Here is a 16450-nt window from a genome sequence, read left to right as displayed (position 1 = left end):
TCCCAATGGCATTGCTTGTAGAAATAGATAAAGCAATCATGAAATTCATATGGAAAAATAAAAGACCCAGAATAGCAAAAACAATTCTAAGCAGGAAGTGTGAATCAGGTGGTATAGTGATACCAGATTTCAAACTATATTACAGAGCAATAGTAATAAAAACAGCATGGTACTGGTACCAAAACAGGCGGGTGGACCAATGGTACAGAATAGAGGACACAGAGACTAATCCACAAAGTTACAACTATCTTATATTTGATAAAGGAGCTAAAAACATGCATTGTAGGAAGGATAGCATCTTCAACAAATGGTTTTGGGAAAACTGGAAATCTATATGCAACAAAATGAAACTGAATCCCCTCCTCTCGCCATGCACAAAAGTCAACTCAAAGTGGATCAAGGAGCTAGATATCAAATCAGAGACTCTCCGTCTGATAGAAGAAAAAGTTGGCTCCAATCTACATATTGTGGTTTCGGGCTCCAAATTCCTTAATAGGACACCAATAGCACAAGAGTTAATAACAAGAATCAATAAATGGGACTTTCTTAAACTGAAAAGTTTTTTCTCAGCAAGAGAAACAATAAGAGAGATAAATAGGGAGCCTACATCCTGGGAACAAATTTTTACTCCTCACACTTCAGATAGAGCCCTAATATCCAGAGTATACAAAGAACTGAAAAAATTAGACAATAAGAAAACAAATAACCCAATCAACAAATGGGCCAAGGACCTGAACAGACACTTCACAGAGGAGGATATACAATCAATCAACAAGTACATGAAAAAATGCTCACCATCTCTAGTAGTCAAGGAAATGCAAATCAAAACCACCCTAAGATACCACCTCACCCCAGTAAGATTGGCAGCCATGATGAAGTCAAACAACAACAAGTGCTGGCGAGGATGTGGGGAAAAGGGTACTCTTGTACACTGCTGGTGGGACTGCAAACGGGTGCGGCCAATTTGGAAAGCAGTATGGAGATTCCTGGGAAAGCTGGGAATGAAACCACCATTTGACCCAGCTATTGCCCTTCTCGGACTATTCCCTGAAGACCTCAAAAGAGCACACTACAGGGATACTGCCACATCGATGTTCATAGCAGCACAATTCACAATTGCTAGACTGTGGAATAAACCCAGATGCCCTTCAATAGATGAATGGATAAAAAAAATGTGGCATTTATACACCATGGAGTATTACGCAGCACTAAAAAATGACAAAATCACGGAATTTGCAGGGAAATGGATGGTACTAGAGCAGATTATGCTTAGTGAAGCTAGCCAATCCCTAAAAAACAAATACCAAATGTCTTCTTTGATATAATGAGAGCAACTAAGAACAGAGCAGGGAGGAAGAGCAGGAAGAAAAGATTAACATTAAACAGAGACATGAGGCGGGAGGGAAAGGGAGAGAAAAGGGAAATTGCATGGAAATGGAGGGAGACCCTCATTGTTATACAAAATTACATATAAGAGGTTGTGAGGGGAATGGGATAACAAACATGGAGGGAAATGAATTACAGTAGATGGGGTAGAGAGAGAAGATGGGAGGGGAGGGGAGGGGGGATAGTAGAGGATAGGAAAGGTAGCAGAATGCAACAGTCACTAATATGGCATTATGTAAAAATGTGGATGTGTAACCGAGGTGATTCTGCAATCTGTATTTGGGGTAAAAATGGGAGTTCATAACCCACTTGAATCTAATGTATGAAATATGATATGCCAAGGGCTTTGTAATGTTGTGAACAACCAATAAAAAAAAAAGAAAAAGAAAAAAAAAAGAAGGCAAAAATAAGAGGAATTCAGAAGTTTAATGCCCTAATGGTCATGAGAACATGAATGAAGAGATTGCATCATGTTTTTATTTACTAAAATATATATTTTATTTACTAAAACATATATTTCATATATATAAAATGGCCAACATTATAAAATTATAGGGATGTGCTTGGTAAAATTACACATTTAAGATTAAAGAGGGTAGTTACTTCTCTTAATATTTTAAAATATATGATTAATATAAATAAATATGTGACTTATAAGAAATAATAATAAAGGTCATGTGTGACAACCATTACAAAAATAAGTGTTCAGATAGAACAAAAGATGAATAGAGCTGTCATTTGAATTTTATGGAAAAAATGGGACTTTGGCTAGTCATATTGAGAAGGGTAAGACATATTCGAGATGGAAGACAAAGATTTAGAGACAGAAAACTGTTTATGATATATCATCAGGGATATTGCATATAACAGTTTGATTAAAAGGCACTATCAGTGTATTTTTATTAGTTTTAATTAGTTACATATAACAATACAATGATCTTGACATATCATACATTTGAATCAGATGGGATATAATTTCTTTTTTCTGAGTGTACAGGTTGCAGAATCACATTGGTCATGCAGTCACGTATATACCCACAGCAATAATAATGTCTATTTTATTCTGCTGTCCTTCCATTCCCCATTCATCAGTGTATTTTTTAATGCACAGAATTAAACTAATGCACAGTGTATTTTTTTAATGCACAGAAGTAAAACAATTTAAATGTTGACATTTTTTGCTTATAATAGCTGTTAAATTACTACTAGAATAAATTGAAAATAATATATTTCAATTAAAGGGAATTAGTAAAATGAGTTAAGGAAGTGAATTTGCACAGGAAAGTTTCAACTAATTTCAAAATAAAATTCAATAGTTCTCTGGGATAATTTTAAAAGGAGATGAGGCATAAATTGAACAGCCTTCTGCTTTTGGTAGAATATAAATGATGCTCCATGGTAACAAGTAAAACATGGTTGAAATAAAAATCATTCTTTTCTAAGAACTTAATGAAAATCAGTGGATTACAGTTTGTACAACCAATTACATAATTAATGAAAATTCCCTTTGTTCAGAAATTATTAAGAATTTAAAGACGTTGACATTAGATCATTAAGTTGAGTGCAGGGTCCTTTAAAACATGAGGCCCTGGGCAACAGAAGAGGTTTCAAGTCCATGTCTGACTCTCCCTGGATGTTTTGATAACTTGAATTCCAAAAAGAGACATGCTGTTTAATAAACAACCATAAAGCTGTGATAGCTTCCTTACCTGGAACACACTTCTGTTTTTCCCTTGAGGCTTCCATTGACCTGCCATGGTGCAGTAACTTTGCAGAAATGAACAGAAATTAGGTGGGCTCTAGGAATCAGTGTGAGTTGGGAGAACAAACTGTAAAGACATCAAATGCAAAAACAAATGGCTTAGTCAAACAATCCTTTTCACTTATCCTCAGACCTTACTTTTGAATTTTTGTCAAAGAAAGCACCAATGGAGGAAGGGCATAGAAAAAAAATTGTATAGATCACACATTCACATGATTCTTAGATTCCAGGGCCTTGACAGAATTGACTTCATTTATGAATCAAAAATATCTAAAACTTTAGTTCCAACTTGTTTCAGATGAAATATTGTCAAGAAATAAGAGGTAGATATGAAGGAAGAGAGGTTGGAGGTTGAGTTAATCACAAGTGAACTCAATCTAATTAAATTTGCAGCTAACCCTGCAAAGTTTGAATCAACTTTGGAAGAATTTTAAGAGATCAGCCACCACTCAAAATACCAAAGGAAAAGGCTGTCTGAAAACTAAACAAAATTAAATTTCAGCCTCCACAATGTTTGTTATATAATGTCGAACACACAAGAGAACAAGATAAACAGAGGAGGAGGAAAATGAGATGTGTAGTCCAGGGAAAACACTGCCGATATAAACCAATTAACTGGGAAAACAGTTATTGTAATAAGTAGGCAAGGACTTTAAAGCAACTACTATAAATACGTTAAATATTTTACAATAGTATGTTGACAATAGTAAATGGGTATTTCAGGAGAAATGGAAATTCTAAAAAAGAAACATATAGAAATTCTAGAACCATGTATACTCTACTAAGAAAGCTGGTTGTGTCTATAGTAATATCAAGCAAAGTGGACTTCAAGACTTAAGAGTATTATCAGACATAAATAAGGATATTTTATACTGATAGTGTCAGTTAATTAAGAAGTCATAATAATGTTAAATGTTTTTGTATCTAATAACAGAGCTTAAAGATAAAGGTAGCAGAGATTGGTAAAAACTAAAGAGAAATATAAACCACCTTTATAGTTTGAGATCTAATGTTCCTCTCTGAATTATGAATCAAGTATACACATATACATAAAACAAAAGAAGATAAGAAGTTTGAGTAACATTATCAAGCTGCTTAACCAAATTGATGTCTACAGAACAAACATATCACACAACTGTAAACATATTAGTCTTTTAAAGTAATTGAAAGGAAAGTGACCACGACATTCTGAGTGACCAAGAGACCTTTAGGCGGTGGTGTCTGATTGACAGGGAAGGAAAAGAGAAAGAGAGCAGGAAAAGAGAAAGAGAGCAGGGAAAGAGAAAGAGGGAGGGACAGAGCAGAGAGGAGAGGAAGGAAGGAGAGGAGAGGAGCACAAAGCACAGAGAGAGAAAGTGAGAGAATAATGAGAGAGAAAGAGGGCAAAGCTAAAGGGTTGTAGTGGTGGGGGTGGCCAGCAGGAGAGAGTTTTTATAGCCAAAATCTAATGGGGTCTCTAAGCTGCCTTGTTGACTGGCGTGCAGTGATTGGATCATACAGTAGTTGCTAAGGGTGTCATCTTCTGTCCTCAGGCAGATCCGGCAGGGGCCAGAAGTGGGTTTCCATTGCACCAGATGGGTGGGGGTCGAATGTTCAGTCCACCCTGCAGTAACATTTGTTCAGCCTGCTCCACAACTAATAGTAATAGAACATGGGACTGAGGCTCAGTGGCAGAGCACTTGCCCAGCATGTTTGAAGCACTGGGTTTGATCCTCAGCACCACATAAAAATAAACAAATAAAATAAAAACATGCATCTACAACTACAAAAAAAAGTGATTTCTATGTAATACAGTCCTCTTAAAAAGAAGTAATGCAACACGATAGACCTATGCTATATACCATAAGACAAGTCTTAAAAATTTTCAAATAATTAAAGTTACTTGAAATCATTTGAATTCAGAGTATGTTCTCTGACTATATTAGAATTAAAATAGAAGCAGTTGTGAAGACATTCAGAAAATCCTTAATTATTAAGAACTTAATTTCTAAATAGCATGGCTTAAAAATAAATAATAATGACAATTAGAATTGAATGATAAAGGTAATGAAAATATAACAAATCAACATTTGTGTCATAGAGATAAAATTATGTTTAGAGGAAAGCATTTAGCTTAGAAGAAAAACAATGAAAATAAAATGTAAAGAAAAATATAAAGATATGAATAGAAATAAAAACGTAAAAACAAAAGTCAAGAAAATAAAAGTTGTTCCTTGAAAAGGTGAAAAAATTGAGAAACCTTTAGTAGAGGTAAACTTAGAGAAATATAAATGACCAATATCAGAAGTGATGAAGGGGGTTAAAGGTTATATAATTAAAAACTTTATGTCAGTAAGTCAAATAACCTAAATGAACAGGACAAATCCTTAAAAAATAATAACAAATGAAACAGATATAATATATTTGAATATTACAATAAATTTTTAAAAATATGAATTAGTAATTTAAAATATTCCCATAAATTCTAGATATACATGGCTATGGCATAAAATAATCAAAAAAGAAATAATAACAATTTAATATAAACTCAGAAATAGGGGAGGGAATAGTTTCTAAATCATTTTATGAAGTCAATCTGACAAGGATAATAAAAAAGGGAAATTATAGATTAAAACATCCCTCAAGAAAATAGAGTTTAAAAATCTTTTACAAATTATCAGCAAATTGAATCCAGAGAGGTCTAAAAAGAATAATAAATCGTGCTCAAGTGAGGTTTATCTTGGGGATGAAAAACTATATTACAATAATTTATAATATATTTAATATAACAGTGTGGATTATGATTCAAAACGTGGTAATCCTTATATGAATTTATTTAAATCTATGTAATTATTTTAACTGATTTTTATTCATAAGACTTTTGAAGACACATTATTCTAAAGGTTTATAGAAGACTTGCACATGAAGATTTTAAATTAGGGGCACTGAAGTTGTGGCTCAGTGGTGGAGTGCTCACCTAGCACATGTGAAGCACTGGGTTCAATCCTCAGCACCACATGAAGAATAAATAAATAAAATAAAGGTATACAGAAAAAGATTTTATATTAGGGATTTTTCATTTCAAACCTAGTATTTTCAAAACATATTTTATGATCGTATCTTGAAAGAAGTCCTTACTCTCTAAGACTTGTTATTATTTTCAATGGCAAAGATTTTTCAGTCATCCAGGTTTGAAATTTTATGAATTATCTTAGACTCTTCCTTCTCTTTCATTGTCCTGTATATTACACCACCATAATTTATTTTTTAAAAACTCCTTTAAATGAAGAAAATTATGTTTTGTCATATATGAAAAAGTCAAAATGAATTCCACTACTATGGATAATTATAATGCACTAACAAAAACATAATAAAATCTTTAATTATGTCTTCTTTTACAGTCCCTATATTAACACAGTTGGTTGTATTTATTGTTGATTATTTTTCCAAGTCATTTGTTTGTAAAACTGATTTCTTAACCTTTTCATTAAAGTAAAACATATGTACAGTAAATTGTACAAACTTTAATTATATTGAAGGATAACTTTTTTACAAATGTCTGCACCTAAATAACCAATTCACAAATCAAGACAGACAAAACCAGTAAACCAAGGTATATTATTGCCTCTTTCCAATCATTCATTCCCCTCAAGCATAACCATGGTTCTAATTTCTACCACTCTAGATAATAAGTTTTGCCTATTATGAACTTTATGTAAACGGTTCCTCTTTGGTTCTTTCACTTGACATTATATCTGTAAGATTTATCCATGGTGTTTCATATAAAAGTAGTTCATGTTTTTCATCGCTGCGTAATACTCTATTATACAACATAACCAAAATTTGTTTATACATTCTACTCCTAATGGACATTTGAATCATTTCCTATTTATGTGTTATTACTAATCAAGTCAATATGAACATTCTTGTTACCGTCTTTTGGGACACTTGATATTTATGTATCTAGGAATGAGATTACTGGGTCAACTATAGTGTTGCCAAATAGATTTTCAAAGTGGTTGTACTTGTTTACATTCTCAATACAAGTGTATGAAAGTTCCAGTAATTCTACATACTAAGAATGTAAATTTTTTACTATTGTGTGTGTGCATGTGTGTGTATATATATGTGTGTATTATATATTTAATATATATATATATATATATATATATATATATATATATATATATATATATACACACACACACACACACATGAAATACAGATCCACTGTCAGGACAAAAATAATGTGTATTCTCTCAATGGTGTTTTTCATGAATAGTGCTTTTAATTTTATGAAGTCCTTTAATTTTTCATTTTTGTCTTGAGAAATCTTTGCCTACCCCAAAATTTAAAAAAAGATGGTATTGCATTTTACCTTCTAAAATGCTACATTCCTTTATGTTTCACATTTAAGTGTATGATCTGTATTGTGTCTATTGCTATGTTTTCAGTGACGTAATAAATCAAGGTTGTGTTGTTTTGTTATTTCATTTGGATAGCTAGTTGATCCATAATTTATTAGTTAAAATACTATATTTGCTGCTGATTACAGTGCCATTTATCCATAAATCTAAGTGATTAGAGACAACTGAATAGCTTTTCTGAACACGCAGTTCTGTTACACTTGTCTTATAGTCTGTCTTTTTCACAATAAGATTTAGTTTCAATCACTGTGTCTTTCTAATAAATCTTGATATAATTTACATCTTCTAGCTTTGTTTTCCTTATCAAGTAGTCATTACTATTTTAAGCCTTTTATAGTTAAGAAACATAAAATATGTTTTTAGAAAACATATTGTCAAATTCTGCAAAAAATCTATGATGAAATTTTGATGGGGGTTACATGATATATATTAGTCAATTTGGCAACTAACATCTTTCCAATATTAAATCTTAGAATCAATAAAAATTATGAATTTTTTCCACTCTTAGATCTTTTAAATTTTCTTCTGAAACTGTTTTATCAGTTTTCTATATAGAAATATTATATAACCTTTCATTAGATTTATCTCAGTGCTTTTTGATGGGATCTGTTTCCATGGTAAGATATTTTTTAAATGTTTAGATTGCAAATGGTATTTTTAAATATTTTTTCTCTTTCTTTTGTTGCCTTCTAGCAAACAGAAATAGAAAAAATTTTCCTATCTAAATAAACTTTATTAAGCAACTTATTTAATATGGATGTAAAATTGCCAATTTTAAGTGACAATTTTCAGTGACAGTTCAAAGAATTTTTACAAATGTGTATATTCATGTAATCTTTAGTTACAAAGTGTAATATTTAGGTCACCCCAAAAATATTCCTTTGTGCTGCTCTGTAGTTGAGATTATTCCTCATTACTAGAACTAATACTTATTTGCTTTCAGTAACTAAAAATTAGTTCATTATAGGTTAGTTTTGACTGTTCTAGAATTTCATAAGAAAGAACTTATAGGTATGTATTCGTAGGTCTGGCTTCTTTTGATCAATATAATATTTTTGAGAGTCATTCTTGTGTCCATTGTCAGGAATTCATTGCATGTTATTGCTGTATAATACTTGTGTGTGTGTGTAAATATATTTGGTTTGTTTTCAGATTTTGAGTTGAGCTATTATGAAAGTAAACTATAAAAATTAAAACACATGTTCTATGGCCATGTTTTGATTTTTCTTATATAACTACTTAAGGTAATACAGTTTTGCACTGCATAATGACATTTTGGTCAAGAAGGGACCACATGCATAATGTCCTTCTCATAAAATTGTAATGGAGTTGAAGAAAAATTCTATTATCTAATGCTTGACAGCATTGTAACATCATAGTTCAATGAATTACAAACATTCTGTGTTGCCAGTCATATAAAAACTTAGTGCATACAATGTATGCGAGGTATGTAGTATGCTATATCATCTAGATTTGTGTATGCACATTCTGACATTAGCATGACAAAACAGCTAATGATACTTGTCCCAGAATGTATCCCCATAGTTAAGTGTTCTTCAAATTAAGTGACACATGATTGAACTATGTCAATTTTTTTTTTTCTTTCTGGGTACTGGGGATTGAACTCAGGGGCACTCAGCCACTGAGCCACATCACCAGCACTATTTTGTATTTTATTTAGAGACAGAATCTCACTCATTTGCTTAGCACCTCCCTTTTGCTGAAGCTGACTTTGAACTCAGATTCTCCTGCCTCAGCCTCCCAAGCTGCTGGGATTACAGTTGTCTGCCAACATGCCCTTCCTAAGTCAAATTTTAAAAGATAAATTTGTGATGAAAAATTTTATGAAGAAAACTAAGTACAAATGGCTTTACTAGTAAATTCTATCAATATTTTAAGAAATCATGCAATTGTACACACATTCTTGCAGAAAACAGAGAAAGGAGGAACAATTTCTAGCTCATTTTATTTTTTGTTCTTCTATATGTAACATGTCTCTTTTCTCTGGCTGCTTTTAAGAAAATTCTCTTTATTACCATATTCAACAGTTAATGGGATTGTGTTATCCCTCTTTCCCTATATCCTACCCTTCTTTCTTTCTTTCCTCAGCCTGGCTTTGGTTTGTTGAACTTTTAAATCTGTACATTTATGGTTTTCACCAAATTTGGATAATTTTCTAATATTCTCTATTCAGTTTTTTCTTCAGTCTCTCTTTTTTCCTTTTAGGACTCCAGTTGTATTATTTTTAGATAGCTTGAGCCTATAAACCTACAACTTTTTTTTTATTTCTGTGCTTCATTTTGAATAGTTTCAAAATCATGTCTTCAAGTTCACTGAGCTTTTCTTCAGGAAATGCTAATCTGTTACTGAGTCTAGCTAATGAAGTTTTAATTTCAGACATTGTTTCTCTGCGTATCTCCTCATTCTCTTAATATCTTCCCTAAAAATCCAACTTCTTGGTTTCCATAAATTCTGACGGTTGTCTCTTCAATTCAACAAGAATTATGTGTTCTACTTGGTTTTCTGCCTTGCTGTGCCATGTTTAGAAAGCATTTCAGGAAGAATATTGAAAGGATTGTAGGACTCATTTCACTTTTCTCTTAGAAAGTTTAGTCCTGAGTTCCTTATTACCCAATATGTTTAAACAGCAGTTCCCTGTATTCCAATTTTCTACGATGTTTATGGTTGTAAAACAAAACTTTCACTTTTTCTTGTTGAGTTTAAGAATTCTTTGTATACTTTGGACAACAGTACTTTATAAAATATGTCTTTTGCATATATTTTTACCCAGGATATGATTTGGATCTTGAATGTCTCCTGGAAGCCCATGTACTTTTCTTTCTCCTTTATTTTCTTTTAGTACTGGGGATTGAATCCAAGACCTTTTGTTTTAAGTTTCATGTTTTGATAGTGTGATCCCCAATACACCAAGGTCCAGAAGTGGGGCTTTTAGTTATCATCACTGGATTAACCATTGGATTAATCCAGCAAGTGAATTTTCCAGCAATTAGATTAATCCATTGATAGGTGAATGGCCTTCTAAGTAGTAATTATAGGTAAGTGGGACATGGCTGGAGCAGGTGGGTCACTGGGGGCATGCTCTTGGGGAATACATCTTGTTTCTGAATCCTCACCACTTGTTCTCTTTCTCTCATCTCTCTCCCTGCTTCTTGCTTGCCATGTGCTAAGGAGCTTTCTTTCACCACATCCTTCTGCCATGATGTTTCTGCCCAGCTAATCATAGACAAGATTTCTGAAACCATGAGCTAAAATAAACCTTTCCTTCTTTAAGTTGTTCTTTTCAGGTATTTTGGTCACAGTAAAGAGCTTACTTACACCCAATCTTCTTCTCATTCTCTTGACAGTATCTTTCTCAGAGCAGAAGCTTAAAGTTTTAAGTTTTTTTTTTAAAGAGAGAGAGAGAGAGAGAGAGAGAGAGAGAGAGAGAGAGAGAGAGAGAGAGAGAGGGAGAGAGAGAATATCTTTTTTGTAGATGGACACAACACAATGCCTTTTTTAATTTTATGTGGTGCTGAGAATCGAACTTGGGTTCCACCTGCGCTAGGTGAGTGCTCTACCGCTGATCCACAATCCCAGCTCAAAAGTTTTAAAGTTTTAATGAACTCTGTCAATTCATGGATCACGCCTTTCGTGTTATAACTAAATAAAAAAATCATCACCAAAACCAAAGTTATTTAGGTTTTCTCCTATCTCATAGGATTTTTACACTTTTACATTTTGTTTCAGTCTATTGTACATTTGAGTTAATTTTTGAGAGGGTGTAAGGTCTGTGTCTAGATTTTGCTTTTTTTCCCCCCTCATGTGGGTATCCAGTTGTTCTAACACTATGTGTAGTATATTATCTTTTCTTCATTGTATTATGTTTGCTCCTTTGTCAAGGATCAGTTGACTATTACTAGTGCAGGTCTATTTCTGAGATCTCTACTTCTTTCTGAATACTGTCTTGATTAATATTATTTTATAGTAAATCTTAAAGTCAGGTTTTATTGGTTCTTATAGTTTACTTTAAATGCTGATTTAATATCCAGCAATGAAATGCACATATTAATTTTGATAGTGTAACAATGTATGCAGATTCTTTTGGACTTTGTAAAAATCGAATTATATTGTCTGCCAGTAATGGTGGTTCTTGCTTTTCTTTCTTATAGCTTTTCTTTCTTTTTCTTGATAGACTTCACTGAATAAGGACCTCTTATAATACTGAATAGAAGTGGCAATACAATAATAACTATATTTATTCAGTTCCCAATATTTAGAGGAAATTTTTAACATATTAACATAATTATATTATTCACTATAGGTATTTTTGCAGAGTAAGGACATTCTCTTCTAGTCCTAAAATGCTCATGAGTTTTAATATGAATGCTATTACACATATAAATGATTTTTCAACACCTACTGAGATAATCATACTTTAATGGTATGGTGAATTATATTGATAGACTTCCAAATGTAAAACCAATGTAGAATTCCCAGAATACACCCTACTTGGTCATAGTGTATTCTCTTTTTAAAGTATATTGCTTAATGTGATTTGCACCTATTTTTTTAGAGTCTCTGAAAGTATTTCTACATTGACTAGTTAGTGTAATAAACTACCCTAAACTCAATGGCTTATAATATTTCCCAAATATGTTTGTAGGTTGATTTTATATTTACTTGACCTAGAATAGCCTCTCATCTGAGTGGCTGTGCTTCTTTTGTAGGTTTCTGAGCTCTGCTTTTAGCTCTGCCCCAAATGTTTCTTGATTCTCCTGGAAGCAGCAGGTTAGCTGGGAGAAGCTCTTCTTTTTCATAATGATGGCAGAGGCACAGTGGAAAGGCTTCACTGTATAAGCACATTTCAAGCTCCTCTTTGCATCTTATCTGCTAATGTCCCATTGGCCATAGTAAGTCATGTGGATAAATCCAGAGCCAAAGTATGGGGAAATATATTTTGCTTATGAAGGTGGGAGGTACTACAATGTCATAAGACAAAAGGCATGCATCCAAAAGGAATGGAGAATTGGGGCTAATAATAAAAGCTACCACATTATTTATAAAAATATTTGCCTGAAAATTTCTTTCTTACAATGTCCTCATGAGAACTGGCAATAAAGGTTGTCCTGGCCTAAAATAAAGGAACAAATAGAAACAAAATTGGAAAAGCCTCCATTTTCCCCCCTATTCTCTAAAAGAATATGGAAATCTGAAAGATGAGTACTACCTTTTCCTTCCCACCTTAAATATTTGGTGGACCTTGATGTTAATGTTACCTAACCTGAAATTATGGGAAATTTTTAAATTAAGTATATTGTTGTGGATTCAAATGTGTCTTTCATTCACTTACTTATTAAAGCTCTAACCCTCAATGGGATTGTAACCTGAAGATGGGGCTTTGAGGAGATAAAGTTAAATGAGTTCTCAAGAGTGGGTCCCTAATCTAATAGAACTGCTGTCCTTATAAGAAGGTACACCAGAGCCTACCCATGTTCTCTTCCTTCCTTCTCCCCTACCCCACGTATACATAAGGAAGAGACCATAAAAGGACATGGTGAAAAGGCAATCAGTGATCTTCAAGACAAGAAGAGAGGACTCAACAGAAAACAATCCTGAAGACACCTTCATCTTTTTGGCCTCCAGAAATGTGATAAAATGATTTCTAGAGGCTGGGGTTGTGGCTCAGTGGTAGAGCACTTGTCTAGCATGTGTGATGCACTGAGTTCGATTCTCAGCACCACATATAAATAAATTTTTAAAAATTCATCCACAACTAATAAAAATATTTAAAAGATAATAATTTATATTGTTTAAAGCATTTTGTCTGTGGTATTCTGACAGTCTGAATAAAGATTTGGAGCTAATGATAAAAGTTCATAACCTGAGCAGACAAATACAGATACAATTTATCAATTTCAGTATAATTCACATAGTCTATTACTTCTTATATCAGTTTTGGTAAAGTATCTTTCATGAAAGTAAAATGTCAAATATTTTGTCACAAATATTATTTTCTTAACATTCTATGTTTTACTCTCTGTAAGTTCTTTGGTGATGTTTCACTTTTTATTTCTGATATCAGTAGTTTGAATTTTATTTTTCCTGGACAGTCTATCTTAAGTTGTATCAATTTCATCTATCTGTTCAAAGAGCAAATTTTGGCCTTATTTCTTTTCTCTCTACTGCACATTTATTTTTAATGCACTGATTTCCCCTTTTATCTTCCTGAGTTGATTTCCTCTACAGATGCTTGAGAAACTCTCAGTGCTAAACCTTGCACTATTCTGAAGTTGTTGGTGTAACAATCCATTTAAATACAATGATATTCCATTACCACTTTAATCCTTGGTCTTTAATATTTTTAATATTTAATATTTTAAAAAATGAACATAATGCTGAAGCACTTTAATACTCATTATTCATTATGACTAGAAAGTCAAAGATTACTAGATATTTAGGAATAAATATAAAAGCAAAAGATAAAAAAGTAAAAATAAAATCTGAGAAAAATACAATGTGGATAACAAAGTAAATTTTAAAAAGGTTTTTAAGATTATAGAGCTAACAGATAATGGAATCCTGATACCAAAATAGCATGTTAAAATGGATAAAGAATAAGAAAAAATAAAATATGAATATAATGGTATAAATTAAATAGTCAATAAAAACTTCATGTGGAAAAAAATGAATCTAGATACCAGGAAGAAAAAAACATGTTAAGAAAAACAAGAATCAGAAAGAAGAAGACTTTAGATGATTATTCCAAGAAAATGACTTTCAACCTATAAATTTAAATATAGACAGATAATATTTATGTTTATGGTATTTTTCACATCTGCAAAGTACTAAAAAAATCATCACTTTCCTCATATTAGTTTCATATAACTGCTATAATAAATTGCTTTAAGCTTAGTAGTTTAAACAATATGAATTTTTAACTTAGTTTCAGAGGTCTGAAGTCTGAAATGGGTCAGCAGGGCTATGTTCCTTCTAGAGGATCTAGGGCAGAATCTGTTTCCTTCTCTTTTCCAGCTTTTAGCCATTACCTACATTCCTTTGCTCACAGTTGTTTCTTCTAACTTCAAAGCCAAGAGTGTAGAATATTTTCCCATCTCTGACATCTTTCTCCCTCCTTTAAAGCCTGGTAATCCAAGGTAGTTTTTCTATTTCAGTATCTTTAATGTAATTACTGATAAAGTTCCTCTTGCCAAGGGTATAAAAACTAGGATATGAACTTATTGGAAGGGGGTACATAACTTTGTCTCCTACACTCCCATTACATTATTTCAGAAATGTACTAGAGAATGTTTTTCACACACACAAAAATGTTTAAACAAAGAAAAAAAGGTACAAGTGATCCAACAGAGGACAGTAGTTTTGGATTAGTGAAAGTTACTCATCTTGAATGGACTAGTGGTGGTAATACTGTACAATGAATAGATGTAAGGAAAAAAAATATCTGCTATAGTGATGTATTGTGCCTTATCATTTTGGCTGTGTTTGAGGACAGATTACTAATAATTACATAAAAAGTAAATTATTAAGGAAAGTAAAATCTTATATTAAAAGTCAATGTGATCACAGTATACTATGTGACATTGGATTGTATATTTACTTAAACATAATAGAGGTAACACTAACTTTTTACTTAACAAAAAATTATCAATCAATATTTTGAGATGAGGGGACAGGAAGAATGTGTGGATAGGGAGAGAGTGACTGTTCATTACTTGGGGGTGATGTCAAGAAAGAACTAACTATATCATTTTCCTCCACAGGAGGAAGACAATGGATAATGTCTAAATTTGAAAAACAAGAAACTGCAGTATATTAAGACAGGTGGAGTAATATCAGAAGAATTATTCAAAATATTTCAAAGCAATTTCCTTTGGAGATAATAACTGAGAACACAGAGGCGAACTATTAGTAATTATCAATATTTATGTTTTTCTATATTTCCCAGTCTCTCTTGTATTTCATGTCGGGGCAGTGGGATCAAATTCTGGCCAAATTGATGTATCCAATTTTTAGGACTAACTTCGATAATTTTCATCATTCCTCTTTCTTCTTTTCTTCATTTCCTCCTACTCCGACTTTGTGATACTGGGTATTGAACCAAGGATGCTTGCTAGGCCCATGCTGTATCACTGAGCAACATACCCATCCTTTAAAATTTTATTTTATTTTGAGACAGGGTCTCACTAAGTTGACCATGCTGGCCTTGAATTTACAACTGTCCTGCCTCAGCCTCCCAAGTACCTTGGGAGCAGCTGGGAATATAGGTGCCTATTACCACACCTGGCTTTCATTCTTATCAATAAGCTATGGACCCTAAATCCTAGGAGGCAGCAGAACCTCTCTACCAAAAGAAAAAGAAAAGAAAAAAAAAAGTAAAGCCTGTGTCCTTGAGTATAATAGTTCATCTGACTAGGGACATTCACAATGGCTCTTTTGTTAGACATTTTTTTTTTAATATTGAGCCTCTGATATTTTGGGGTCTTTTGTTATAGCAGTAAATTCAGTATGTTGGTTTAACAAAAATTGGCCACAAATTCTTTGACCATCTTTTGAGAAGTGAGTTTTGTCTTCTCTCCTATAATCTGGAAAGGACTCATTTCTGTTACTTTTTGAGGGTAAGAAGGAAGGATAGAAAGGAAAGGAAGGAAAAAGAAGGTAAAGGAAGGGAAGGGAAGGGAAGGGAAGAAGGGTGGGAGGAAGGAAGCTCTGGGCCTATTAAGAAGTCTGTGAGGAAGCCCAGCACGTTATAAACAGGACCTCTGCTAGTATACAGACTTCTCAGTTGAGTTACCAGAGAAAAGTTGATCCACTGTGCTCCACTGACTATGTAATTTATGAAAATAATAAAATGATTGTTTTAGGCTACTATATTTTCCAG

At 32.7% G+C, this 16450-nt stretch overlaps 1 protein-coding gene across 1 annotated transcript in view; it reads right to left on the bottom strand.

Moving 5' to 3' along the window:
• Positions 1-16450, bottom strand: part of Fam227b (family with sequence similarity 227 member B) — a 69074-nt gene that overhangs the window by 51334 nt on the left and 1290 nt on the right. The window contains exon 2 of the mRNA XM_078049018.1: positions 3096-3215. Within this exon, the coding sequence (XP_077905144.1) occupies positions 3096-3143 (48 nt within the window). The 5' untranslated portion in view covers positions 3144-3215. The remainder of the gene's footprint in view (positions 1-3095; positions 3216-16450) is intronic.

This window comes from Ictidomys tridecemlineatus, chromosome 5 (genome assembly GCF_052094955.1).
Source record: "Ictidomys tridecemlineatus isolate mIctTri1 chromosome 5, mIctTri1.hap1, whole genome shotgun sequence".
In the NCBI taxonomy this organism is placed as follows: domain Eukaryota; kingdom Metazoa; phylum Chordata; class Mammalia; order Rodentia; family Sciuridae; genus Ictidomys; species Ictidomys tridecemlineatus.
The sequence above is the reverse complement of the archived record's forward strand: the minus strand, read 5'-3'. Positions and strand labels throughout refer to the sequence as shown.